The sequence below is a fragment of the Primulina eburnea genome, chromosome 7 (assembly GCF_022965805.1).
Source record: "Primulina eburnea isolate SZY01 chromosome 7, ASM2296580v1, whole genome shotgun sequence".
NCBI classification, from domain to species: Eukaryota; Viridiplantae; Streptophyta; class Magnoliopsida; order Lamiales; family Gesneriaceae; genus Primulina; species Primulina eburnea.
Window position 1 is genome coordinate 3,641,303 of NC_133107.1, and position 27,228 is coordinate 3,668,530.

At 35.1% G+C, this 27,228-nt stretch overlaps 5 protein-coding genes across 10 annotated transcripts; 2 read left to right on the top strand and 3 right to left on the bottom strand.

Moving 5' to 3' along the window:
• Nucleotides 1-803: 803 nt before the first annotated feature.
• Nucleotides 804-5,169, bottom strand: LOC140836705 (putative ALA-interacting subunit 2). Of its 2 annotated transcripts, none has more exons than XM_073202420.1 (9): nucleotides 4,931-5,169; nucleotides 4,586-4,647; nucleotides 4,407-4,481; nucleotides 4,179-4,295; nucleotides 3,480-3,550; nucleotides 3,008-3,305; nucleotides 2,137-2,489; nucleotides 1,839-1,895; nucleotides 804-1,139 (listed from the first exon to the last, which is right to left on the bottom strand). In XM_073202420.1, the coding sequence occupies exons 1-8, from the start codon at nucleotides 5,010-5,012 to the stop codon at nucleotides 1,841-1,843; spliced, it is 1,113 nt and encodes a 370-aa protein (XP_073058521.1). In that variant the 5' UTR covers nucleotides 5,013-5,169; the 3' UTR covers nucleotides 804-1,139; nucleotides 1,839-1,840. The 2 variants fall into 2 exon arrangements, with proteins under 2 accessions (XP_073058521.1, XP_073058522.1); XM_073202421.1 differs by having other exon boundaries at nucleotides 2,137-2,426; nucleotides 4,931-5,165.
• A 295-nt stretch (nucleotides 5,170-5,464) lies between these two features.
• On the top strand, nucleotides 5,465-7,578 carry LOC140836004 (uncharacterized). 2 transcript variants are annotated; one of them, XM_073201418.1, is made up of 4 exons: nucleotides 5,465-5,750; nucleotides 6,423-6,535; nucleotides 7,076-7,164; nucleotides 7,300-7,578. In XM_073201418.1, the coding sequence occupies exons 1-3, from the start codon at nucleotides 5,567-5,569 to the stop codon at nucleotides 7,154-7,156; spliced, it is 378 nt and encodes a 125-aa protein (XP_073057519.1). In that variant the 5' UTR covers nucleotides 5,465-5,566; the 3' UTR covers nucleotides 7,157-7,164; nucleotides 7,300-7,578. The 2 variants fall into 2 exon arrangements, with proteins under 2 accessions (XP_073057519.1, XP_073057518.1); XM_073201417.1 differs by having other exon boundaries at nucleotides 5,467-5,750; nucleotides 7,293-7,578.
• Nucleotides 7,579-10,620: 3,042 nt separating this feature from the next.
• On the top strand, nucleotides 10,621-15,368 carry LOC140836707 (transcription factor TCP2-like). Of its 4 annotated transcripts, none has more exons than XM_073202424.1 (2): nucleotides 10,621-12,793; nucleotides 15,033-15,368. In XM_073202424.1, exon 1 carries the CDS (start codon nucleotides 11,389-11,391, stop codon nucleotides 12,772-12,774), a length of 1,386 nt encoding a protein of 461 aa, XP_073058525.1. In that variant the 5' UTR covers nucleotides 10,621-11,388; the 3' UTR covers nucleotides 12,775-12,793; nucleotides 15,033-15,368. The 4 variants fall into 4 exon arrangements, with proteins under 4 accessions (XP_073058525.1, XP_073058524.1, XP_073058526.1 ...); XM_073202423.1 differs by lacking the exon at nucleotides 15,033-15,368 and adding an exon at nucleotides 14,057-14,987; XM_073202425.1 differs by lacking the exon at nucleotides 15,033-15,368 and adding an exon at nucleotides 14,201-14,987.
• A 298-nt stretch (nucleotides 15,369-15,666) lies between these two features.
• LOC140836708 (F-box protein At4g18380-like) lies at nucleotides 15,667-18,339 on the bottom strand. Its single transcript, XM_073202427.1, has 2 exons — nucleotides 16,835-18,339; nucleotides 15,667-16,118 (listed from the first exon to the last, which is right to left on the bottom strand). Exon 1 carries the CDS (start codon nucleotides 18,001-18,003, stop codon nucleotides 16,873-16,875), a length of 1,131 nt encoding a protein of 376 aa, XP_073058528.1. The 5' UTR covers nucleotides 18,004-18,339; the 3' UTR covers nucleotides 15,667-16,118; nucleotides 16,835-16,872.
• A 2,297-nt stretch (nucleotides 18,340-20,636) lies between these two features.
• On the bottom strand, nucleotides 20,637-26,233 carry LOC140836709 (ornithine aminotransferase, mitochondrial-like). Its single transcript, XM_073202428.1, has 10 exons — nucleotides 25,814-26,233; nucleotides 24,906-25,014; nucleotides 24,313-24,543; nucleotides 23,989-24,148; nucleotides 23,765-23,820; nucleotides 23,260-23,412; nucleotides 22,205-22,302; nucleotides 21,819-21,899; nucleotides 21,341-21,574; nucleotides 20,637-20,959 (listed from the first exon to the last, which is right to left on the bottom strand). The coding sequence occupies exons 1-10, from the start codon at nucleotides 25,963-25,965 to the stop codon at nucleotides 20,803-20,805; spliced, it is 1,431 nt and encodes a 476-aa protein (XP_073058529.1). The 5' UTR covers nucleotides 25,966-26,233; the 3' UTR covers nucleotides 20,637-20,802.
• Nucleotides 26,234-27,228: the final 995 nt, after the last annotated feature.

Below are 27,228 nucleotides of genomic sequence, written 5' to 3' on the forward strand. Positions count from 1 at the left end.
TTTTAAAGTATTATTTATATAATATTTTATAGAGAATTTAATTAAAAAAAAACATTTAAAATTAATAATAATTTTGTTTCGAAAGTGCCCTCGTATGCACTCTATTTTGCTTGAAAATTTTAAAAGTAAACCTTATGATTCCATACTAAAGACTGGTATTTGTAACTGAAATTTACAATAAAGTGGTATTGTAATTTCAAGAACTCACTTCTACTCTCTCATGTCATATATTTAGATAGATAAAAACTTGTGTGAAACAGTCTCAAATGTCGTATTTGTGAGACGGATCTCTTATTTGAATCATCCATGAAAAAGTATTACTTTTTAAGCTAAGAGTATTACTTTTTATTGTGAATATCGATAAAGTTGACTCATTTCATAGATTAAGATCCGTGAAACGGTCTCACATAAGACCCACTTATTTAGACAAGTATATCTCTCGTGTTTAGAAGTTATAATTTTTTCAATTTTTATTGAAATTAGTACATTTGCACCTCTCATGCCAACAATAACGAAAAGAGCGTTTTTAAAATATATTTTTTATATAATAGTTTTTGACATTGTTTTGCCTTGATGGAATCAGTTTAATTCACGCATTGAGTCAAACCGCGTTTACGAAAAACAAGCCACACCACATAATAGTAAATCGTGTTGATTCAATCCCGCTTTTATGGGCTAATCAATATTTTGATTCTTTCAACTGTTCTGGAAACATTTAAAACCAAGCAAATGCATCAGCGTGCCTTGTTACATATTTTTTGCCATTGGTTCCTTCCACTCAATTTCCTCCAAACATTTTCCTATTTCCATTTCAAAATCTACCTCATATATACCCCATCTTCCAGAATAATTCTTCAAACTACACTTTCTTCAAGAAATCTCACCCTCACGAGTTAAAAAGAATAATACACAAAAAAGGGTTCTTCCTTTTTCAAGAAAATATAGACACCATGGGAAAGCAAGTGAGCTATATGCAGAACTGGATTGAGGTCGCACCATCTCCTCTCATTTGTCCCCACAAGGCTTCAAATGCCCCGAAACTCGAGACGATTGTTGAAGAAGGAACGGAAAAGATGGCTATGTCCGGCAAGAAAGTGCTCTACCACGTCTTACCAGTCGTCCTTTGCTTTGCCTCGTACCTGTTGATGAACAGATTTGCCAACGTTTAATTTAGTTATAAGTCTCAAGAAACACCTATCCTATAATTATCTTCCTTTTCTTTGGCACTACAAAAAACATATGTCAAGTGGCAGCATCCCAGATTGGAATGAAGAATCAGTCGACTCAGGGAATGTGTGATACATGAACACGGTGATGCAGGAAAATGATTAAGAATCAATTCCTGATACAATTTTTCGAGAAATGGGCTGGAAGAGCATGTAGGTAGAAAAGATCTGATTGAATGAAATTCATGCAAAAGCTGTGCTATGATTTGTGAGAAGCTTAACTAAGAGAACTAGTCTGATAGGTATTCATCATATGTAAATACAGAAATTTTAATTTTTTGTGACGTCATTAAATATATTTTTCTGTTTTGTATAATTATATCATCAAATATGTAATATCTGTATGGATTTTTTTTTTTTAATTTTTGAGTGCGTTGTTTCCAATTGGAAGTTCGGCTATTTTAATTTGTTGGCCGTTTTCTCCTCTATTTTAACACAATTTGGCATCAAATATCATTTCCCAACAAGCGATATATATAAATCAGTAGCCAACTCGATTTTACAAGTTACGTAGGGAGATTTCCTTTGCAAATGACTCAACTTACACGAGTATGATACACTTTTCGCATATTAAATAAGAAATTGAAACATAATTCAAAGTATGTCACTGACCTTCAACTAGATATCGGGGTCCAATTCCAGGATAAATTAGTTGTGTCGCCATAAGGCCTACAATCAGGGATCGATATGTAAGTGTGAATCTCAACTCCAAGCAACTACCCTTTAAATTTGAGACAGAAACATTATGAATAAATCAAAGTTTCGGATATGCAAGGAGCAATCTTTCGTGGGCTTTACAGTAGTTGCAGTACACAAGCGCACGTTGGCGAAAAAAGAATAAGAATCAGATTTAGATTTCATTAGTTAGTAACGTTCTCATGTAGTGCATGTTACATATTTGAGGATTCACCTTGGAAATTTGACATGAATCAACAAAAAGACAACAGCGACGAATATAAAGCAAATGCCAATTGATATGTAGGCCATCCCCAGAAAATTATTACGGCCGCCCAGCCAACTCGATGTTGAAAGAACAAGCTTTTTGCTCCCGCTGAAACTGTAGGTGTTGTAATTGTTCAAAAGTTGAACTAAAATGATGTCGTCAGCATCCAAGTCCTCCTCAATTTTTCCATACAACTTCCGAAAAGTGGGGAGAGCAGCAGTACGCATCCATACAATGAGATCCTCTTGATCACTTAGCTGGTTTTGCAATTGAGCAATCCAACAAGGAGCAGATATAAAATTAAAGCAGTCAGCGGTCAACTGGGAATTATTAACATAAAAAAGGCTAATCAAACCAATCAAAGAAACTTTACCAAGAAAAACACATGACCATGAGTGTATTATGAGAATCTTAAAATGGAAGTTAATTCACAAAAAGAGAAATGTAGCCCACCATGTAGTATTTTTCCCTTTCCCTCATGCAAAAGGAAACTGCATACCCTGATACCCATGCAAATGATAGTTCTTGTTACCAGAACAGTATGTGGTTGATCACAAAAGTAATTTGAAGAACTCGAGAAACTTGAAAAACCGAGGAAAAAAAATCAATTTGCATTGACATCGACTCCACCGCAATTGACCTAGATCAGAAAATATGTCACTTTTTAATTGTGCATGTGTTTGTGTTCGTGAGATAGTGTTTCAGCAGTCTGCTTAAATATACAGACAGGGGCACCGACAAATTATACGATCTTTTTCAGCATGGCACCCCATTAAATCTTTGAAACTCAATGTTGGCATCTCAGTATGTTAAAAACTTTGAAAACGAAATCACTCACTGGAATGTTTGTATCAAGATTTGAACCACCGATCAAAGACCTGTTTTGAAAATTGAAGGGATACACTTCCTTTCCAAATTTATGTTCACGGTCACTCTTCCATGCAATGTTCTTCCTGTTAACTTTCAACTCATCTGTCCCACGGAAGAAAGTGTATGAGTCATTAAAAACACTCCAAGCTATCAGACCACAAGGGACAATCGGGAGACCATGGTGAATATCTTCAGGTGCGCATGATCTCAAATCTTTGTACTTAAGTCCATGCAAGAGCTGTTGATCGCTTCGACTCTTAACATACCTTGGTGTAACAAAGTCAAATGATACATGTAATCAAAGAATTTGATAAAAAAAAAAAACAGCACTACTACTCAGCGACAAAAATAACTGCAGCAATTATATTAGAAATAACTTTAAGTACTAAAACAAGACAAGTGTTTCTTAAAAGGATTGAAATATACATAGTATTTCTTACCGTCTATGGTTCTGGTAGTAGTTATCAAGCTGGTAGTAGATGTATATTGGAGCTTTCATATGCTTGTGAATCTATGAACAAGGTAGAAGGCACAAGTCAAGTCGTGAATAACAAAGACCATTCAAGGAAACCAAAATCATCATCATAAGATTTGAAGCAAAGCAAGTTTGAAAATGCTTTCAAACAGCTTAAAGAAAGCTATGGCCAATAATCCATGATTATCCCTCACAGTGATATAAAATTTATAGATCGCATATCAAAAGACAGCTTTCCCATGGAAACAAGTCCTCCTGTTTCATTTTTGATGTGTTAAAACAAAGTAACTGTACTTTCCCAAAAAATTGGTGAATAATAATTTTGAAAGAAAAATAAGCTTTCGAGTCAAAGCTTATCTGCGAATAAGTAACGGTTAACTTGTCTTAGAAGAAGGCAACGTCACAAGAATGGATCTGTCATAAAGATCAGTTCGACTCCTTGAATTAAGAGATTTATTGAACAGATTATAAATCATCCCTAGCAATGCAGAAATTTCTTAGACAAATTTGATTATTGCGTAAAATTTTGTTAAACCAAAACCAATCACCAATGCTTGTGCCCTGGAAAATCTATATCCATGTTCATTGACCATAATAAAAACAGAAATCATTGCCAAGTGTTATAAAATATTATTAGATTATCATATAGCATCAGAAACACAACCTTCAGGTACTTGGAGCAATTTTTGGTAATCGAACTATCTTTGATGTACGCCAATTTATTGCTTCTGAATGGTTCTGGCACGCATTCAGTATCATATCTGTACACTAATTCAACAACCTACAAATGGAATGTATGCTAACCTTCAGATCCCCGTGATATCCATAAATTTTATGCCATCAAATCAACTCCTTTGTCAACACATTAATTAATTTCATTAAAAATTGTTACACTTTGTGAAGCATGGAGAAAAATGAGCCCAACTGGAATGAAGATTACCCCAACCACAAACAATATTGAAATAACCTGTCGTGAACAAACCACAAAACAATTGAAAAGTACAAGGTAAATTATTTGATTGATCATGGTTTGCACATATAAATAATAACTACAGTCAAATATTTGCCCACCCGTTGAGGCGTTAAGACAGGTTTACAAGCCGGGAGATTTTGCTGAGTAAACTGGTACAAGACTGCAAAAGAACCAAAATTTTGTGATAAAGATGGCCCTAAATTCTAAAATAATTTCATCTGTACCTAATTTACGGTATGAGTATCACTTATATGCAAAATTTGATGTCCAAACAGAACAGTAGCTTGAAAAAGATTCTGAAACCCTATCGGCAAAAACCGACGCCTTTCACACTTCACACAGCATAGAGTTCCATGCAACATATAATGCATCTCGGAATTACTAAAAATTAGTTGAATAAACATTGAGAAAAAGGATTTAAAGATGGAATGCGGCGCAATCACCTTTAGAGCGGCCTTGTCTGGATGATCCTGGATCAGTTTCGTTTCCAATAGGTGTGAAGGAGCTGACTTCTTCCATTTCCATGCAATCCAAATTCAGATGAGCCAGTACAACACACGGTTTCTTGAACCCTAAAACCAAAGAAAATTGAAATTTCCGACAATCGAACGAAAGTGATTTCCTGAAAAGATCCGACTGTTGATCTGACTGTTGCGGACCATAAAATCTAGGAAAAGAACAGAAGCAATTTTAAGATAATTTTAAAAAAAGATATTTATTTAAAAACATATTCGAGTATTTGAGATAATTTCAAAAGTAATTTATAACCTTATTTAACTTTTATTATAATTTATTTTGATTTTGATATAAAAATTAATTTTTATTTATAAATTTCATCTTAAAAAATTGACTCGTAAAATCATGATTTAACAACGATGATTTTGAGATTATATTTCTATATTGAAAAATAGTTCAGAATTTTCAAATTAAAATTTACAAAAAAACGAACTTAAATTAATTGTTTGCCGAAATTAATTGCTTCCTTGTATAGATTGGTAAAATCATCGACAAAGACAGCGAAGTAATTTCACCTTTTGTTTTCAAGAATTCCGGTCTCCGAGCACCGACGCCGCCCACGAATGGGCCGAGAGCTCCAAATTCAACAGCCCTTCTCTCTTCCACCTCCACCCCTTCCTCCTATTCCGCCGCCGTCAACTTCGCGCGATGACCCCCATCATCCGTCATCAAGCGACGCCCCTGAGCAGCCGACATCCCATTTTGACGCTAGTCGGAGTAACTGTCTCTATATCTACTATGTGTTTGGTTTGTTTGTGATCTTCTTGAACTCTTTGGTTATGATTCGGTTCCCTTCATTATGTATGCAGTGTCAATTTGTGTGTTTCGTGTGCGTATGTGTCTTCTTGTTAGTTGTGCCCAAGATTTTAGATCTCCAAAATGTGTATAAGCTATCCTTTTTTACAGTAGTTTGGGTAGTTTTTGTTTATGAATATATGTTCTCGCCTGGCTTTGCTAGCTGGTGTGGGATGGGTAGTTTAGTTCATTAATCCTATTTTCCGAACAGGAGCGCCACCGGAGGTATAAGATGTTTTTATATAACTTTTCTAACAATTTGTTCTTCGCTATGTAAAAATTCAATTATTGTTTTATGATTCTGTTAATTTATATGATGGTAAGTCGGTAGTTTGTGTGAATTGTGGAGGAATCAAAAGACTAAAAACATAAATCAATTTCTGATTAAATTGAGGCCCTCTGATTCAAAAACTGATCTTTATGCGGTTGGAAATTGCTGGAGGTTTGGTAGGGTGAAAAAATTGATTTTTTTTTTTGTATACAAGCAAATGCCGGAGGTATATATATGTATACTCGTTCTAATTCACGATGATTCAAAATAAGACAGTGTGTTCTTCTACCAAGCTTCTGGTTATGTTAAAATGCCTCGTGACTGAAACTGTATTTTGGTTTTGCTTCATGAAGTGATCGGTATCATTCGACGGAAGGCCTTGATTAAAGACTTAGCCGCATTATATCACTCAGAGTGCCTCACTTATTGCCAAGAACTCCTAGAACTTCAGAAAAAAATCGATGAGGTGCATACTTTAAGCATCTTCGATGATTATTTTTTTTAGCTAAAGTTTTACTTCATCACTTTATTTACTCTCTTTTATCTTTGACTTTGTTGTGTGGTCATGGTGGACTTGGTGTTGTAGGCAAAAGTCACCTTGACTTCTTTTTTTTCTCCTGTCGCAAGTTCACTAAATGTGTGCATATCAGATGTGATTGTGAGACAGCCATTTGGTACGAGTTTGATTGGCACTATATTGGTAGATGAATATCTCCAGAATTCTACTTATCAATATGAAATTTTGTGATTCAGACTTGGTGGACTGAGTAAAAATACACGATTCACCATTTTTGTAATGCAAACATGAAATACTTTTTTCCACCTATGAACCTAAACACGACCATTGCTAACGTGAATCATTGACCTAGTTATTGGGCCTTCCCTCTTCATCTCGGTATATAAATCTTGCATTTTATATGTGAATTGCACCATGATTCAATATGTGATTTCTATCATGAAGGATATATATTGACGTGGTGACACTCTCTCTTTGGATTATTTGCAGCCATTTACTGACCTTAAAGTTCCAGAAAATTCACGGAAAGATGTATCGAGACCTCCCAAACGCCTGAAAAAAAACCGCTAAGCTTCAATGTTAGTGTAACTTTTGAGCTCTGCCTACTAATCTAGATGGCACTTATTAGGATTCAAATTTATGTTGTATTTAACATTCTTTCAAAGTCTCTAAGATTGCTTAAAGTTTCTTTCAACTTGTTTTGTAGTGGTCAGAACACCTTTTTGCTCCACTCTTGGTGCAGATGTTGATACATTACAGCTGTTTGTCCTGCGATTTCGAATTGGTTGGTTTGTTACTACTTTTTATTCGATATTCTTACCAAAACTCTACTTTGAATTGGAATGTTTTACAAAGATGCCATCTCAGTTAATCGCTTGGTCAGATGTGATATTCTCATGTAATACTAATGACATATGGGGTTACAGAAACCTTGTAGCCTTCTCAAACTTCATGCTAGTGATTCTTCTATATGATCCAAACACGATTTATCAGCTTCCTGATCCATCGAAATTCAGTGAAAACATTTCATTGTTTTTGCATATTTATTCCATATTATTTTGTGATGATAGTTTGAAACTTGTTTTTGATATTTGAATGCATTGCAAAAGGAATTATAAAATAAAATATATAAAAAGATAAATAATACTTGGTTGAAATAAAAAGACAAAGAAGTCTTTTCTTTTTCTTGCTCAAACAAATGTTTGCAACTTTGCATGTTTTATGACACTGTTGTGTACTCTCACTCATGCTTGTCTGAGCTAAATAATTGCCCTTTTGACAGCTTTTCCTCATCTTCCTTTTTATATATATATATATATATATATATATATATATATATATATATATATATATATATATATATATATATATAATTTGGTATAATGTTCACTTTAGTGATCACCATTAAGATAACATTCATATGATGGATATACAATTTTAATATATTTATTATGTTAGTGGTGAGCATAGAGTAGCACACAACTGGTAGGCAACCTATGTAAAATATTTGTCACAATTTGTTCTGTTATATTTTATATGGATTCTGCAATAGTGGTAGCAGCAGTACTGGTGATGACAGTACTTCGTTAATAATTTATTATTTGGTGGGTTTTATGAATTGTTTATACTTGGCTTCCTTTTTACCGGCAAGTGCAACGCTCTCTATTAAATTTCAAGTTGCAGAATTTTTTAATTTTTGAGGATATAATGAAACTTTGATCAAAATTCTGAAAAAGTTACATATTCAGCTTCGGAGTATGATCGATACCCATACATCCAATGCTTAGATATACTGAATTTTACCAAAAATTATGTTAAAACATCCCAAGACTCAATGGCATTTGCGAACAACAAGGGAAGTAGTTGTACATGGTTGTTGAGTTTATGTGCGGACACAGATCGAATCCATTCATGTGAGACGAGAACTCACTGATGATACACATACTGATGATTTATAGCTCATATAACACCAAAGTTCTAAGTATCAGTAATAATGATAAATGATACGAGACAACTTAAGATTGAATCGACACTGTGTGTATTCATGAGAATCAATGTTTTGACATATAACAAAGTTCAACTAGCAATTGATTCGAGACTCAAGACATTATCATTTACTCCTCAAAATTACAAAAAATTTAGATTTTACTTTTAATTTTCCATAGAACATAGTTTGTGACTTGTGAATTCATAAAATGTACAAAGTTGTCCTTATTCAATCAACCATTGAATCATTCCCTATGCATTATAAGGATATCATGCCTATCATTAAAATTCATAAAAGGGACTTTGCCCTTTTCATTTTTGGAACGATTCTTAACGAATTATTGATCAATTAACAAATGTAGTGAGCTATTATCATTTTAAGATACATTAACTTTGAGTTCGAGTAACACCAACATTGTTGTACTCATTTTATCGAGATTAATTAAATTGTGGCCGACTACGAGAATGAATTTGTTAAGGTTGTTTTCGGGTTGAATGATTTGAATTTGGTGAAGACGTGAAGTAACGATGAGAAAATTTAAAATGACTCCATGTTGAGATACAATTGAAATTCATCACAATAATTCAAAAAATAAATATATTGCAATTCGAAATTCATTATCAAATAGATATGTGAAAACAAATTAATAAATTTATTAATATAAATTTAAAATTCTTAAAAAAAATTTAATTTTAAATCTATCTGTCCCAATACAACATTAAGTTTAAAAGGTGCATGGCACCAATAATGCTTTTGGCTTCTGATGCAATTTTATCATTACCATTATTCAGAAGCAGTGAGCCACATCGTACGGAAATACTTAGTTTAATATCCATGTTACATTAGGATTATGAAGTCTTTTTTTATATAGTATATATAATATGAAAAAAAGTTCACAACTTGACATGTGGTGGTGGAGAAATAAAATATAAGACCCCTTTTGCTTTTAATACAACTTTGGGGGAAGCTTTTCATATTTCTTGGACCAAAATATAAAACTACGCACCATGAATATTAAATATCTAATGGTTTAGATTGTTAGCTTTAGGACAAAGTAGTGATTCAATATATTAATAATAGAGTTTGAGCTGTTTTCTTTTTAATACGATCTCGTGGATATTTATTCATGAGAAATATCAATTTGTTTATTTTTATAATAAAAAATAATATTTTTTTAATGATAATTTTGAATAATTTACTAAAAAAATAGTCCATTTTCTTATACATATATCAACAATGTGGTAGATAAATAAATGTTAAATATATAAAATTTGTAGCAACCCAATTAAGATCTTTTTTTTTAAAAAAAATAATCCAATCAAGATTTTGAATAAAAAGGTAATTCATATTGTATTCATTAATAGCATTGTGATCCCCTTTGATACGATAATTTTTCAAAGCAAAAACTTGTGTAAGACGGTCTCACGGGTCTTATTTTGTGAGACGGATATCTTATTTGGGTCATCCATGAAAATATATTACTTTTTCTTGTTAATATCGGTAGGATTGACTCGTCTAACAGATAAATATTCGTAAGATCATCTAGACCAGACCTACCCATTTTTCAAAGCATGACACATCAAGACTCGAAAATTATCCATTGTTTGTATCATTTCACGTTTGATGATAAATCTCATTCTTGGAGCATATTTCCGAGATTATTTCATAGACGTTTTGGATGCGAAATTGGTAGAGGGAATCCTAAGGCTGATTTTACAATTATCTTCTTGGTTCGAAAAACTTAAAATGGCTGGTAAAATTAGTTACATTGTAAATTTAATGACTGGAAAATGAAATGAGTGATGTATCCTTGTACGATTGAAGTCGTAGATAAAGAGGTGTCTGAAACTGTCACAGATCCAACTGTCGTGGATTTGTATTATTCCTCGTCGGTGCATTGGCATTTCTCCGACCAAAAGGTCCACACAAACATATATTTTTTATTATTGTTGTTATTATTGGTTATAATCTTCGAATTAATTGAAATATAATATTGTAAATTTTATCTTCTACTGTGTGTCTGTACAGTGTTTTATGTGTGGTTGGCCTATAATTTTCCAGCATAACAGCGAACAATAATGACTGCAAAATTAAAGTTTCAGACTTTCAGGGCCAAGCTTTAATTGCTCCGTCTCCTTCCCTCCATTTCTCTAGAACCTGTCTCTTTCCTTCTGTCTGAACACAAGCCCAAATTTTGTTAATTTCGAAGCTTATGGTGTCGTAGTTTAAACTTTAATATAGGAAAATTACTTTTTTTTTATTTCTTTTCTCTTTTAGGTTTCTTTTTCCCTCGCTCACTAATTGGCATCTGATTCTGGTTCCTTTTCTGGGTTTTGGCCGGATTCATCAGATTTTTTTTTTCCATTTTTCTTTTCTTGGATTTTGTGAAGGTGAGCTGAGGGGAGATTGATTCTGACTACGTTTACGGTGATTGGGCTTTTGATTTTGAACCACAAAAAGCTTCAAACGAAAGCTTCGCAATTTTCTGGCTTTTCTCTGTTACCGAACGTGATGTATCGTACAGCAAAAAATACGGCTTTATCTGTGTAAGTCTGTTGTATGTATATGTCATTACAAAAGCTAAAGTACTTGGTGTAATAATCATCAATGCAAAGGGGAGCTGGTGGGACTGTCTCCCTCCGAACCCACCACCCAACTGTGCTGTCTTCTCTCTCCGTGAGTGATAGCCCTAGTTCAAGAAGTTCAGATTCCGTTTAAATTTTCGATTTTTTCTGTTACTTGTATCTGAGAGTAGGTAAGGAGGGAAGGGAGCTGAAAGGGGTTTGGAGAAAAAAAGGCATGAAATTGGTGGGAAATGGATTTGGACGAGATTCAGCTTAAGTTTCCAAGAATCAGCAATGGTGATGGAAGGCTAAACTCAGCAAAAGTAGTATACGGTAAGAAAATGGACGACCAGTATGGAGATGAAGAAGATGAAAAGAGTATAAGGGGTGGTGGATCTAACGGCGGCGGAAGTGTTGGAGGCGTGGATCTTGGCGGTGGCGCAGGTGGGCTTTACGGCTGGGCTTCGTCTAGGATTGTTAGGGTTTCGCGAGCTTCCGGGGGGAAAGATCGACACAGCAAAGTGCTGACCTCGAAGGGGTTGAGAGACAGGCGTGTACGTCTCTCTGTGAACACCGCTATTCAGTTCTACGATTTGCAGGATCGTTTAGGGTATGATCAGCCGAGCAAGGCGGTGGAATGGCTGCTGAAGGCGGCTGCAAGCTCTATCGCCGAGCTCCCGCCGATGATTTCTCTGTTCCCAGACACCCCTAAGCAACTAAGTGATGAGAAAAGATCTAGTAATGTCGGAAGCGATCAACTCGGGCTAGATTCAGTCGAAGTAGAGACGGACGGCGGCGGCGGGGATACCAAATACTACCGTCACCAGCAAATGTCAAAACCCTCCGCCTGTAGTAGCACTTCTGAGACGAGCAAAAGCTCCGGTCTTTCACTCTCCAGATATGAGAGCCGGATCAAAGCCCGGGAGCGCGCAAAGGAGAGAGTTGCAGGAAAGGAGAAGGAAAAAGAAAACGAACCCTCTCAAATCGCTTCTCTAAACCCTCTTTCACATACCACTTCTTTCACCGAGCTCTTGAGCGCAGGGATGAACAATAACAAGCCCACCAGCCCCAATAGGTCAGTTCAAGAAAATTCCAATGGCGTTAATACAAATGAGTCAAATTCCTTCCAAAAATCTCGGCTTTGGTCCTCAACTCCAACAGAATACTTCAGCACTGGCCCGGGGCAAATTCATTTTGCAAATTCTTTCGCATCCATGGCTTCGCCGCTGTTTAGCGTGGCGGGGGAGAACCAGACGGAGATCCAACAGTTCTCCTTCGTTCCCGAACACTTTGTCCCAGCTAGTAACAGTTGCAGTAACCAAAACAACGGCAGAAATGAGTACAACTTGAATTTCACAATCTCCTCTTCTGCTAATTCATCCGGCCTTGCTGCCTACAACGGGGGGACCCTTCAGTCCAATTCCACGTCGCCATCTATGTTGCCTTACAATTACCTCCAGAGATTCTCTCTCATAGATGGATCTTCATCTCCTAGCATCTTCGTCGGCACGGCGCCAGTGGAGAACCACCACCAATTCCTTTCTGGATTCGATGCTCGTCTGCAGCTCAGCTATGGCGATACAAATCCGAACAACGGCGCCAGGCGTTCATCCCAGAAAGGAAAAGGGAAGAACTGAGGCCGCATCTTCAAACCTGGTATTTTTCGATATTCCCCGAGTTTTTCGTATTAAATTATTATTCATCTGATATTGTTCTTGCATTGACGTTATCTCAAGTTTCTTGAATTATTTTCCATTTCTGTTTACATTTACTGAAATGTTGATTTAACTGTGATTTCTGGAGATTCTTGATTGGTTTGACGTGCAAAACCATGAACACTTCTCTATTTTCTTGATTTTATTAAAAGGATGACCATTGGCAGCCATTCATTGCTTCAGAATAAAATATAATAATCTCTCTCTCCATCTTGTTCTTTTTATGGTTAATTTCATAGATAACGGTGAATTGGGATCGGCTGGTTGTCTCTTTGTTTGGCTTCCTCGTTTCTAACATGTCTATGGCGGACAGATGTTGATGTTTGAGTTAATGTTGATCACTTTAGCATATATTAGACGCGTAAGCAGGCGACACTTGGTGCAGTGTAAAAGGAACCTTAAATTTTTTAGTTCGATAATTCCATACGTTTAGTGTCCTCTTTACTGGCAGCCCAACATTAATATAAAATAATGGTTGTGGCCTCATTACTTGTCAGCCTTCTGCGCAGTTATTATTATTTTTAAACTTGTATATTTATATCTCTAGGTTCTACGTTTCCACATCTCCTTACTGAATCAAATTACACAAATCTCCTGAAAAAATTAAATGTCTGGAATTTGAAATCACATAACTCATATTTATTCGACTATTATTTTGCTCAGAACTCTAAAAAAAATCATAATTTTAATTTTAACATATCCATATTTTTAAAATATTTTTAAACACTAGATAAGTTCATGAGTTTTGAGTCATAATTTATATATACAACGAACCGGTCTCAAATTCAAAACTCGAATGGAAAATATCAGGTGTAATAAGCTCTTCTGAGGAATTGAACCTTTTCTTTTATGGGGAAAGAATTGCAAGAGACAAAAGGCTTAAAGTTAGAAGAGAATAGTTAACTAATTAATTAGTGAACAGTCCCTCCTTTGAGTAGTTCTCATTGTAGCAAGGTTTTTTCAATTAACAATGGTCTCTGCTAAGCTAGCCAAGAACTTCAAGACAAAAGACTACACTTGATTTAATGACTAGGGTCCCATAACAATATAACAAGCTCTAATGCCCTCTGGAGTACTTTCCATATCTTCTTTTCATCAGTTCCATTTAAAATTGTGGATTGATGAATAAGGTTCGAACGCCCTCCCATCTTGAAGTGACCTACTCAAGTTAATGTCGATAATGTGGTGTGTATTTATATTATAGGTATGTGCATGAAAAACATCCAGAATATGTTATCTGTTTACAAAGCACTCCATATCTGGTAGTGACTGGTAAAATTTTGAAGTTCTCACACCTAAACTACTGTGTTCATGGCATATCTGACTTCATTTACTTCCAATTATGAAGGAAAAGATACATATTTGGCTTTTGAAGGCTCATGTATCATTATGAAGGCCTGTAACATTTAGCGAGTTTGATGACGTTGAAGAACATCTGTTGCATTTTAGTTCATTTTTAATAGAATTCATTGTCCCGTAAATTCTTGTGCTTTTGAAGGTTATGTACTATCTGTATCTTTTGATGCATCGGTCAAATTCGTTGCAAACAATCTATTCAACGAATTATTCGCTTCCATTTTTTCCATGGCAGTTCAAGAATTGTCGTATGACTCAGAAAATTATAGAAAAGGGGTGTAGTTCATTTCCATCTTTTAATGAAAACATCGCTTTGCGTGCCTGGTCTGATTGTTATTATTTCCTTTGATTGCGAATTTCTTGAATCTGTTATGGTCCATATTTGAGATGTGATCAAAACCATAATCTGCTATTTCTTCTCTTCATTAAATGTAACGCAGTGTTAATTAATAAAAGAAATTATTCACCTTTACTTTTGTCACGCTGAATTAATGTTTATTATTGTTGTTACCAGCATCTTATGCACAAAGATCTATAATGCTGATAGAAGTTAAATGATTTGTCTGTTTCATATATATTAACATATTTGATGTCACTCAAATCTGAACAAAAGTTTCAACAATCAACTCCTCGTTCACTTAACTAATTGATCAGTCTCGTGTTGGAGTAAAAGATTATATGCCACTTCCAGGCCCGCTCAAATGCGTCTGCTAGAAAAGATAGAAAAACCCTTATATCTCCTTATAAACTTATTTAAATATCTAGATTTTATCCATGTGGGATAAGTTACTGCATTATATACACCAAAACCATGTTTACTACAGGATACGCTTTGGATACAACAGGTGAAGCACTCTTTTTCCATTTGTTTTCAGGTAAGTGAAGATGAGAAGCTGCACCGTCGATCCTTCCCACGGCTCAGACCCTGCGTTGTTTTTATTGTACCACCCTGTGTCAAGTTCCTAGAAGTTTTGCATGCATTCCCATTTCCTGGGTCTTCGCTGCCGAAGTTTTTCGTGTTTGGTGATGCAGAATTCGAAGACTTTCCGATTTCTTGTTTTAACTTATCCTTGTCAAGTTCATTTTCAACCTTTGTTTTAAACAGTTGTTGATATGGTCTGGAGCACATTCGTCAATTATCGATGAAATGCATGTTCGTCGTCCCATGGAAGTTTATATATAGTATACGAATGATTATGTAAAACAAACACACACACACACACACAAAAGAAGATTTCCCAATGATGGATGACACATCTGGAAACTGCTAACTCAATAATTGATGTATATATAATAATTTAAAAATACACTCATCAGTCTATATCGATGTTACTTTGATGGATAGATCTTATCTACCAGTCCAATAAAACTGCATTCAGTTTATAGACATGTATTTCTCAATTATTACTCGTCAATATTTAACTACAACATGAAACATACGAATTCTACTCCAAATGATAATAGGCGAAGGTGCAAATTCCTCTATCCAGACATTTTACATTCTTATTGTGGCAGTAAATCAGTTTACATGATTACGCAGCCGGAAGTCAGAATACAATCCACGGTGTATCTCTGAAACATCATATAAAGCATATAATCTTCATAATCATAATATTCACATATAGATAACTAGTAAGTCTGGAAGATTCCGAGTGTAACACTCACATCATGTCCAATAACAATATGTCTCCACTCATAAAACCAAGTGCTTGAGTTCAAGATCAAAGACCCTGCATATCATCCGTTGTTTGACAGTAGAAGGTGGGCAGTTTACAGAGTCATAATTAACCAACCGCTGACAATGGTGTATACTATCATCCTGCAACCAGTAATAAGGTTTGCTCGAAACAAAACCGAGACTTCTGCTTCTGCGGCTTGTCAATCCTTCGGAGACAAAAACCGCACCATCCCTAGAAAACCCATTGTAGAAACAAATAAATTTACTGCAACAACGTAATCTCAATAAACATACCAACTATACAGGAGCAGATAGGTGCATCACTCAGCATCAATAAGCACACAAAATAGATCGAATCCATCCTTCTACTAGAAATATTATGGCTTCATAACACATTATCAAGGAAAGAATCATCCACAACAGAGAACCAAGAGGTAATCACAAAAGAAAAGGTCAGACAACATAATGACCATCACTTGTGAGGAACAAGAATGTCAGGACAAACACAACTCGGAAAGGCCATACCAAATCCCAACAGGTAGAGGGATGGTGGTGTTTAATGTTTACACAAGTTTTCAGTTGAGGACAAATCACCACACCGCTGAATCTGTCCCCGCAAGCCGATAGGGGCTTCATTTCAAATTACCAAATTGTACAACAAAAAGGTAATCAGAAAAAGAGAGGTGACATGGAAGTAAAATGTATTTCCCGTTTCCCGGTGCAGGTTTCACAGCTTAAATTTGATTTTTTTAAATGTTATTTTCCAAATTAGTTAAAACATTCTAATTTTTTATTCTACACCTATCCAAAGTTTTGTCTATTTGATTTATTAACAAAGCAAACAATAATTATTCAAACCAAATAATTTCAACGATTCGTGGTGTTACTAGTATTTACTGTAAACAAGAACGATACTTACAAACACGCTACAGCCAAAATAAAAATTACCTCAAAATCCATTAGCCGATTTTTTACCCAATACCAACTCAGAATGAGTTCATTTCGAGACAATAGGTCCTCCTCTTCACCAACATTCTAGCAGCAGTTCCAAACGGCTCCTCAAACGCCGAAGCGACCCAATTCACATCCAAACCCACCGCTTCTTTCTTCGACTGCTCAATAGGCTTAATAGCAACCAAGGTCGCTCCTTTTAGAACCATCCCATTGGGCAACTCCAAATGTGGAGAGTACCACAAACGCATATCCAGAGCTGGAACAAGAGTCCTCTTTGACGCCGAGGATGCGGACAAAGGCTTCACCCGTAGCTCCTCCAACTGATCTTTATTCATTGACAACACCCCCTGCCCATCTGAGTCCATCAAACTCAAGCATTCTAGCGTCTTATGTTCTGCTATTATCGGCTGAAGTAGGTAATGCCTAGCTGAGGCAGCAATCAGTGAGCTAATAGTCCACACAACGCGTAATTTCAATCCCCCGTTCGTGTAAAAAGAGTCCGGTATGCTCCCATTATCATTCTCCACTCCTTGGACACGGTCAGAATTATTGTCATCACAAGAGGCCATACAATCACCGACTCTATTTGGATTAGTCATGACGCTCGAAGCTCCAAGAATAACACAATTATCGAGGGTAGACCCAAAATTAGCTTTCCACTTGAGCAAAACACCATCATCAATCCCCAACTCCCCACTAGGAAGTTCAATCCTGAGGATCTTGATCTCATTGAAATTCTTCAAGACTTGAGTAGGTGAATGGTGGGTGACGCTGTTCCGCTCATTTTCGCAATCAAAATCTTGGGAAATCGAAGGAAGACGACGGCTGGAAGGAGTCATGAGCTGAGTGAGCGATTGCAACGGCTTGAAGATTCCCAAGAATAGGCGGAAAAAGGAGGAAACTGGGTGGCGGGACTTGACTACGGAGGTGATGGAGGCGGAGGGATCATCGTCGGAGATGACACAATCTACGCGGACGATTATGCTGTCCACTTGAGGAACGATAGAATGAAATCGCTTCGAAACAGTACAGCATCGGCCCAAGGCTTTGACATCCCCGATTTTGTTGAAGATAAAGAGAAGGATAGATTCCGGAAGCCGGTCAAATTGATCGATCGGTTCTGGATGAATCTTCCCGACCAGATCTAGCCGAATCGACCCCATTTTCCACAACCCAGAAAAAAAAACAAAAAATTTCAAACGCACGCGCAGTATCAACTGTTAAACAACGGAATTTATACGCGTAAGAAAACGATGGGGTAGCGAATGTGTCGAAGAAAGGGTCAAGAAACTACTGATCAGAAAGAAAAACCATTGAATAAATTCGTTGATTTCTTGTTAGGCCTTCAGTCAGAGGTTTAATAGTGGCAAGAGTGATTGCGGGATCGAACTTTGGAGAGAGGACGATAATGGAAGAAAATTGATGGTGGTGGAGACTGGAGAAGGAAACGCGAATAGACAGCCAGAGGAAGCAACGACAGCGTTTTAACGTTCTCAATCTTTGTACGATTTTGTTTTTTTATGTGGGGAAGTTATTTAAAAATCCCTAATCATAATATTTCTTTGCATTCACTCTCTATCCACAAAATTGTGGTACTATTTCATACAAAATGTGGTATACTTCATGTGGAAATGTGGTACACTTCATGTGGAAATGTGGTACTAAAAAAGTACCTAGGGACTGAAAACAAAGAAAAAAGGCGGCTGAGGACTGAAGCCAAATTTCACGTTTTTATGTTTAGGTTTGGTCGAAGTTAAAAATCATGATTCAATCATACGTACTTATTTCCACACTCACTATTAACCTAGTAATTTACTAGCACACAATCTCACATGATAAAAATTCAATTTGATTGGATCAAATATAGGTTTTCTTCTATGATAGATAAAAAAGGAAATAACGAAAAATATTTCATTTCGTGAACTATATATTTTATTCGAGTTGTCTATTAAAAAATTTATTATTTTTTATTGTAAATGTGGATATAGTTGATTTGTCTCATGAATAAAGATACGTGAAAACGTATGAGAAGAGACGTCTAAAAAATGTCATTTTAATTCTAACTAGATTTTGTAAAGTGATTTGATCTTACATATACTCCTAGAGTGCATTTGAATTGACCAATATGAGATTATGATTTTTTTTTTTAAATCATCTAACTCGTTTAGATGACGTTAATTTGAATGAATTTATACTTTGGTTCATTTCAACTTGAGCTTTTTTATAACGTAAGAACTGGTTATTAATAACTATGGACAACTTTGAAATCTATTATGAAGTCATTTCATTCGATCGATTTTTCCAACCCCAAAATAATTGAAAGAAATAGTATTTAAAAAAAATGTCCACCTCGAGAAATTCTATAGGTTATGGCTAAATTAATCTAATTCAGAAACAATTACATAAAGACGATGAATCCATCCCCACATAGAAATAACTTCTTCAAATGCCAATAAAAAAGGAGACAATGAGTCCATTTCCAACCCCACATCCCAATCAACTTGTGTTTTATATATATATATTCTTCCACTTTCATATTAGAAAAACTAAATTCTCTATACTTTCATAATCATTACCTAAATGGCCTAAGTCCATGTTTGGTAACGAGTAGTTCTTTTGTGAGACGGTCTCGTGAATCTTTATCAGTGAGATGGGTCAACCCTACCGATATTTACAATAAAAAAATAATATTTTTTCATGAATGACCCAAATAAGAGATATATCTCACAAAATACGACTCCTGAAAATATCTTACACAAATTTTTCTCTTTGGTCACGTCATAACAAAAACACACACAATGTTTCAAATATAAATCTTGAATAGGTAAAGGCAACCATTTTCAATTGAGTAAAGACGACAAAGACATGACACCACCAATGAATATATACATATTATTAATTTATTAAAGTTGAGCCATGTATAATTCTGATTTCGTGCGTCTATATGTCATCAAAAATATATATACGTATATATATTATTAATTTATTAAAGTTGAGCCGTGTATAATTCTTATTTGATACGTCAATATGTATCTCTCTTATTTCATATAAACATACGTGTAAATATTAATAAAAAAAATATTGAAAACTCACTATAAAGAAATGGGGAAAAAAAAACTTCTCTACCGAATCTATTTAAAAATCTTTGTATAAACTTCAAAAGCTGATTTTCTAAAAACAAAAATTTTACTTTAACACATATGGTGTGTGTATATATATATATATATAATTTTGATATGCTGCACACTTACCGTGCACACCTATGTGAGCACCGATCAAGTGTTACTCACCCATTGGATGTGATGAAATACAGAAAAATTACGCATCCAATAGGTGAGTACCACCTCATCGATGCTCAAATAAACGTGCACGGTAGATGTGCAGTATATCAAAACTATATATATATATATTATTTTTCGCATATTCACAAACCAATTAGCTGCGGTTAGACTACTTTTTTAATGACAGAAAATAATATAATGGTGAAATCCAGCTAAGGCTCTAAAATAGTACCTAAAAACCAGGTCCCAGTTGTCTCTCAGACAAAGCAATCAAGATTCACCAATGGGAAGAGACACCATCATTTGTTTAAAACTGCATAAAGTTTCATAACTACCAAAATTCTCGGACATTATTGTGCCTCCACTGTCTCCCAAGAGGCGTGTACAAGTCTTCACCTTACATCAAATTTAAATATCTTGCGAGCATTATTATGCTTATATATTATATTATTTACCACACGTTATGATTTCCCATACTCGGAATTTTATAGCCACGCCAACTATCAAAGCAGACAAAGTCGAACTCTTAAATGACATGGACTCAAAAGTTTTAGAGATGAAACAAGATTGGTGTTGGCCTGTTTTAGATGGTATGGTGTAACTAACAGAATGTAAATTGTTTTTTTTTTTTTATTTTAAAAAAAGCAAGAGTGTCTAAATTGCAATCCATGACTATTACGATCACGAGGAACCGTACAAGTTACGCCCGCATCGGTCACAGACACTGGAAGCTGAATGGGAGATAGTTTTGTCAGCGGGCTTCTCTTTCTGCATCTTCAGCAGATCAAGTTCCAAAACATTTCGCAGAGCGTTGGAACCTTCTTGGAGCTCATCCCGGCTGCATCAAGAAAATGCAAGGACGGTTACCGATAATGTGAGATTTTAGGTTTTATTGCTCCACTTGAAGCCCAAGAAGAATACACGAAAGTAAACTAGTATACTCGACATCATGAGCATCTAAGATAACTTGAACATGTACAATTGGCCCTCATGCAACGTCTACGTGCAGTTGTTCTCGTGTAATTTAGCAGCAGTAACGCATTGAAAATGGATACATGACATTCAGAAACCACGATGGACAAGATGATAAGGCTGCAATACGCACCTAAGCGTTCTACCAAACCGGGATGAAAACAGACAAGAAAAAGTTAAATACTCGATAATAAAGACCTATGGTAATCTATTATCATGCACATTGTGTTTAGAAACAGTTCCATACCTTATGGTCAGAGGTGGTGTCAATCGTATAATAGAATCATGGGTGGGTTTTGCCAGAATTCCTCTCTCTTTGAGCTTAAGACATATGTCATACGCAGTTAATGGGTACATGGCTTTGTTGTTAAGCTCCACAGCATTGAACAAACCTTTTCCTCGTACTTCTTTTATAAGATCGGGAAATTGCTGTTGAACCTTAACAAGTTGTTCCCTAAGCTCCTTTCCCAGTTGGTCGGATCTATCAAGAAATAGAAATTGAAACATTTGAATGCTTCAGGGACCATGTGAGAATAACATTAGAGAGAATAAAAAAATAGATAATACGTATTCCACCTAAGTGGCTAAGTCCCTATCCAATGCAAAAGCCGTGTAACATATGCAAGATCCAGAAAATATTAAAAAAACGATAATATCACTGTTTTCTTCAGCATACCATAGCTCTACGCAAAATCAATTCAAAGACAGAGGCAAAAATTTGATACCTTTCAGCAAGTTTCTCGTCTTCTATCACATCCAAAGATGCAATTGCAACTGCACTAGCCAATGGATTCCCTCCAAAGGTGCTGCACATCACCCCAACATCAAGTTACCAGTTTAGATTTTCAATACGCATAATTAGTATATAAAGATCAGAATGTTGGTATTCCAATTTCCATGTGTCACCTAGGTCAAAAAATTGGATTAAACGATTCTCAAATGCACAACAATTTCGATTTCCTTGGTTATGGAAACCATGGTCTCCTGTGTGTTTGAATTGTATGGAATAACATGCTCCAGAATTTGTCATGGTCTAATCTAAAATCATACATTTAGGAGAAACATGATAATCAAATAAAATGGGGCCGATTTATATACGAAAGTTACAAACCTTCCATGCTCTCCAGGCTGAATGCAGAGCATAACATCTTTGTCTGCAAGAACTACACTCACAGGAAACATTCCACCGCCTAATGCTTTTCCTAGTATCTTAACCAAACAACAATCAAAGGTGTCATTTTGAAGCATGGAAGTGAATCATGTAATTAAATTAATGAGAATGAAATGCTGCCTGGTATTCTGCATGTGAATAATTAAACTTTGCTGACAACAAAAATGTAAACCCTGATAGGGATACAGATGACCACTATAACTAAAAAGTGTACATCAGAACTAAAAAAAATTATGCGCATCTCATTTTTACTTGAAACCAAACTTTTCCAATCAAAAGACAAATATTCAAAGTACTCGATTTTCTCAAATCATTTATCAAAAACTCAAACGAACCTGATATGCAAAACATGATGCTCAATATCCCTGATTCTAAAGAAAGTCCGCAAATAATGCTTCTGGCGAGAAGCTGTGCTATCAATTAACGGTGTTAAATTAAGCTAGGAACTTATGTGTAATGGACCTAATTATACGTGAGGGTTATCATGTTATAGGCTTACACCAATTGGGCCAAATATTGTATCTAGCTCTGAAAATAATTTTAGAGGGATTGGGGGAGAGGCAAGGGAAATATAATAGGAGGAAGTAGAATAGAGTTAGGCATGTGGTCATTTTTATTCCTGGAGTGTTTACTAGCTTAGCTTGAGTAAGGCATAGAGAACACCAATACAGAGGAACACCGATATAGACACACACACACACGCACATATATTCAGTTTATAGTATAATTGCATCCTTTGTTCCGTTCAATCCGATTTCACTGGCTGAAATATTTGAGATCTAACAAGTAACCATAAGATCTGTTGCTTTAAACATACATGCAAGGTAGGACTAACTACCCAAAAAATTTGTTAATGCTCGCGGGATTGAAAAGGTCTCTACTTGAGTAAATTTTTATAAAGAATTGGGGTTTCTAACTAAATCAATATATGGAGAGTAAGCAAAAACTTTTTGTGTTTAGTGTACATAATCTAAGAATGAAATTAAAGTCCTTACAACAACATCCGGATGGACATTCTCCCAATCACATCCAAGCATTCTCCCGGAACGTGCTAAACCACTTTGTATTTCGTCAGCAATCATCAGAACATTATATTTTGAGCAAAGATCTCTAACTGCTTGTAGGTAACCATCAGGAGGAATTATAACCTAGAAAAAAAGAAGAATCTCATCAAAACCTTTCAATCGATTAAATGAAAATAGATTTTAAAAAGAAAAAGAAAACTATATACAACCATGTTCACATGGATCTCAAACCACACCTCTTACGTTTTCTGTGAACATCCGCAAGCAGGATTTTGAAAAGTAGGTTTTGTGTCTCTCATTCTTATAATGATTATACATGTCATATGGTATTTATGCAATAGAAGAGCATGAACATCGTTAGCCTTCATTATTCATTCAGAATCACTTGTCACAAACTATACTACGAAAACTATATAGCTTATACTCTCATATATTATCCATCCAGAGCAATCAGCCAATTCTGGGAGATACGTACCCCTGCCTCCCCTTGGATAGGTTCAAAGAGAAAACCTGCTATGCGATCTCCTTTCTCTGAAAAACATAAGAAACATAAGTTCACATAGCTTACAAACAAAAATTTGAAACTCTAGTGGTCCTAGTGGATAGAACAAAGGCAAATGAATATCTCTACAGAGCAATAGCTTCTGACATTTGAGTCTTTTGTCTGAGATAATTGCACATGTTAAAAAGTCGGCAGACCTTTAAATATATTCTCAAGTGCAACTGCATCCCCAAAATCAACTTTGGCATGGCCTGGCAACAGGGGCCAAAACCCACGAGTTGCCTCGTTATCACAGCTCATGGAAATAACAGCTAATGTTCGCCCATGAAAGCAGCCACAGCATGAAACAATGATGGCCTACCATGACGAAAGGATAAGAATAAAATACTATTTTCTAGAAACTAGAATTGAATAGTAGATCAGTACATAGAAGAAAATCTTGTTTTATTTAATCAACCCTGGAAATCATGTGTTCTGTCCAAGTACAAGCATCAAACTCACAAACAGCAAAAGTTCCTTACCTCCTCTCTTGGAATTTTTTTCTTGAGATAACCCCATTTCCTGGCCAACTTCATCGCTGTTTCGACGCCTTCAGCACCTGTGTTCATCGGCAGCACCATATCATATCCAAACATGCTGGTGAGACGTTCGGCAAATACCGGAAATTGGTCATTATGAAAGGCTCTTGAACTGAGTGTAAGCCTTTCAGCCTGTTCTACCAATGTTTTCAAAATCTTGGGGTGGCAATGACCCTGCAGCAAAAGTCTTCAGTTAATAAATTTACCATCAAGTCATGTACTTTAAAGGCCCATATAAAAAATCAATGGCAGAATAAACAACTAAACCAGTAAAGCCCTTTTCTGCCTCATGGTGGAACTCTATAGGCCAAAAGGTGAATTCTGTCAGCAAAATGAGGTTGTGGGAATTATAAAACCGCATTTCAGCTATAAACAAAAGAATTAGAGAAAACATTATCATAGAAGATGAGGTTATCTTGGTCTGTGCTTCAATAAAAAGGAACTAATTACTAACAGTCTGTTTCATTGTTAAAAGATAAACTCGAGATGTTAATTACAACTAAGAAACAAAAGCCTGATATTTTCCTGTCTCATACCTGATTAACAGCAGAATAAGCCGAGAGGAAGTCAACATATTTCTTGCCTTCAGGATCCCAAACATATGATCCTCTGGCTTGCGAAAAGACAATGGGAATAGGATGATAACTGCAACAAACGCGAAAAGTTAACAAACTTCGTTTTTCTGATAATCAGAATGTGATAATCTCATCAAGCAAGCATAAAACCTTCCCCGTCGTGGTAAAAAAATGTCATATTTTTTATTACGACGATGGAGCCATCATTGGCATCGTCTAAATTTCTACTTCAATTAAAATTTCAGCTTCGACATATTTTTAACTTGGACAATCGACATATTTTTAACTTGGACAAATAAATAATTCAGACAAACATCCTGTGTTTGAAAATCAACCAAGAGAAAGCATTCACAGCAACACAAACCACAATGAATGTTGCAATAGAAGGCAGCCTTCCTAAGAACCTTCCAGCACACATTAATTGAAGAGACACACACATAATTTAATTTAAGCAAAGAAATTATCTTGATACAAGTCGTAACAACTATTTGCTCCTGAAAACCTATCCACTCTCCAGGGATATAAACATAATAAACCAAGAATAAGCCTAAAGTTCCAGAAAAAGAAGCCACTTTGAGAAGAAGCAGCAGGTAACCGAAGCTCAACCCCTCACCGAAACTCTCTAGCGCGCCATTGATCCAATGAACAAAAGGTTCACTTCGTATAGTTTACGTTCGGGCATCAAAAGCTTTCTCCACCGACCACCCCATCGAGTAATTATAATATATCAACCACACAAACCCACGCGGAAAACCAACAAAACCCAGAAGGACAAAACAAAAAACGATGCAAAAAGTAACCGAAAGACAACCGAGAGACACAAGAAAACACAGAGGTAGGAACGTTCGAGGTTTAAGTGTTGAATTTACTTGTGGGCACTGTACTGGCATTCCAAGTCGATGAGATGCTGAGAGGATTGTGCAGAAGCGCCGCTGCCTTCCGGGAGTGCGCTAAAGCTCCTAACATGTCTAGCCCCCTGAACTCCGGCCAATAAAGAACGCAAAGTTTTCCTGAACGCCATCAAAGAATCACCAAGAGTACAATCCTTAATCAAGAAACTTCTGCCTTATATTTTCCCGATTAATGAGAAGGCACGATTAAACATCCAAATTTCCCTGGCAAAATCTGGGTTTTCCCCTCTGGCAAAAATCAGGATTCACGTTGGTGAATCAGAGCTCGCAACAATAAATTCAGGCGATGCGCGTCATACGGTGGCTTGAGAAAATGCATTACACTTCCCCATACGAAAGTATATTTGGGAAACAGGTTACATGTATTTCACGTAATTTGGTGGGATTTCTGAAATCATTTTTCGAGTTATTAGCATAATAAAATTTTAAGATAGGACTTCATAGTATTTAATATAATTAAATAAAATGTTATCAAAATTATGATATTTGACTTATATAAACAAAATATTTTTTCCCAAAATTAATTAAAATATTATTTTCTAGAAAACAATAAATATAATTCATATATAATTTTATCTATAGTAAAATTGAAAAAATTATTTTATTTAAAAATCATGTACTTTTTTTCTTAGCATATTATTATTGTTAGTACTAAAAATCTAATTTATTTCAATTTTCTTTTGATGAACTTTTTCATTATTAAAAAATTTATTTAATAAAAATAATATTTTTAATATTTATAAATCATTTTTGTCGTATATCATATATAAATAATATATGAGTATTAAATATTATTAATAAAAAAGATTTAAAAATAATAAATAAATCAAATTGTTTAAGATATAAAATAATATTAATTTTAACTATCAAATCCAAATTTTAAATAAAATTAGTCAAACATCGCAATAGAATTCTAAATTCATTTATTCAAATCCAAATCCAAATCCAAATCCAAATCTTATTATTGATTATTCCATACATAGTATAAGGCTAGCATGTTAAATGAGGGTAGCATACGATTTAAAAGGCTCCCACTTTCTATTATATGTATATTTGAATCAATGGATTTTATTACATTATAAATTATATACTATGTAATATAATAGTCGTTTAGTTGGGTGGATAAGATTGTATAGATAAATATATTGTATTTATTAAAATATTTTAGTAATATATGAACTTTATTGAATAAATATGATATGAATAATGTGATTTATTATATTTGGGATAATATGGTAGATTAGATTATATAGATAAACAATACTATATTATATTTATTAAAATATTAAGTAAGATGAAATATTTATTGAATAAATATAATATATTTAGTTTGATTAATTAAATTTGAAATAAAAAAAGTACAAATAACTGTG

What these genes read in the sequence shown, in the direction of transcription:
- LOC140836707 (XM_073202424.1), top strand. Translation starts at nt 11,389, where the DNA reads ATGGATTTGGACGAGATTCAGCTTAAGTTTCCAAGAATCAGCAATGGT.
- LOC140836705 (XM_073202420.1), bottom strand. Translation starts at nt 5,012, where the DNA reads ATGGAAATGGAAGAAGTCAGCTCCTTCACACCTATTGGAAACGAAACT. An exon ending in TTCTCCATGCTTCACAAAGT is followed by an intron (nt 4,296 to 4,406) that starts GTAACAATTTTT and finishes TTCCATTTGTAG; the next exon opens with GTTGTTGAATTAGTGTACAG. An exon ending in ATTCATGTCAAATTTCCAAG is followed by an intron (nt 1,896 to 2,136) that starts GTGAATCCTCAA and finishes CCCTGATTGTAG; the next exon opens with GCCTTATGGCGACACAACTA.
- LOC140836708 (XM_073202427.1), bottom strand. Translation starts at nt 18,003, where the DNA reads ATGGGGTCGATTCGGCTAGATCTGGTCGGGAAGATTCATCCAGAACCG.
- LOC140836004 (XM_073201418.1), top strand. Translation starts at nt 5,567, where the DNA reads ATGGGCCGAGAGCTCCAAATTCAACAGCCCTTCTCTCTTCCACCTCCA. An exon ending in CTATATCTACTATGTGTTTG is followed by an intron (nt 5,751 to 6,422) that starts GTTTGTTTGTGA and finishes TGCTTCATGAAG; the next exon opens with TGATCGGTATCATTCGACGG. An exon ending in TTCAGAAAAAAATCGATGAG is followed by an intron (nt 6,536 to 7,075) that starts GTGCATACTTTA and finishes GATTATTTGCAG; the next exon opens with CCATTTACTGACCTTAAAGT.
- LOC140836709 (XM_073202428.1), bottom strand. Translation starts at nt 25,965, where the DNA reads ATGGCGTTCAGGAAAACTTTGCGTTCTTTATTGGCCGGAGTTCAGGGG. An exon ending in TGCCAGTACAGTGCCCACAA is followed by an intron (nt 25,015 to 25,813) that starts GTAAATTCAACA and finishes CGTTTGTTGCAG; the next exon opens with TTATCATCCTATTCCCATTG. An exon ending in ACTTGAGAATATATTTAAAG is followed by an intron (nt 23,821 to 23,988) that starts GTCTGCCGACTT and finishes TATGTTTTTCAG; the next exon opens with AGAAAGGAGATCGCATAGCA.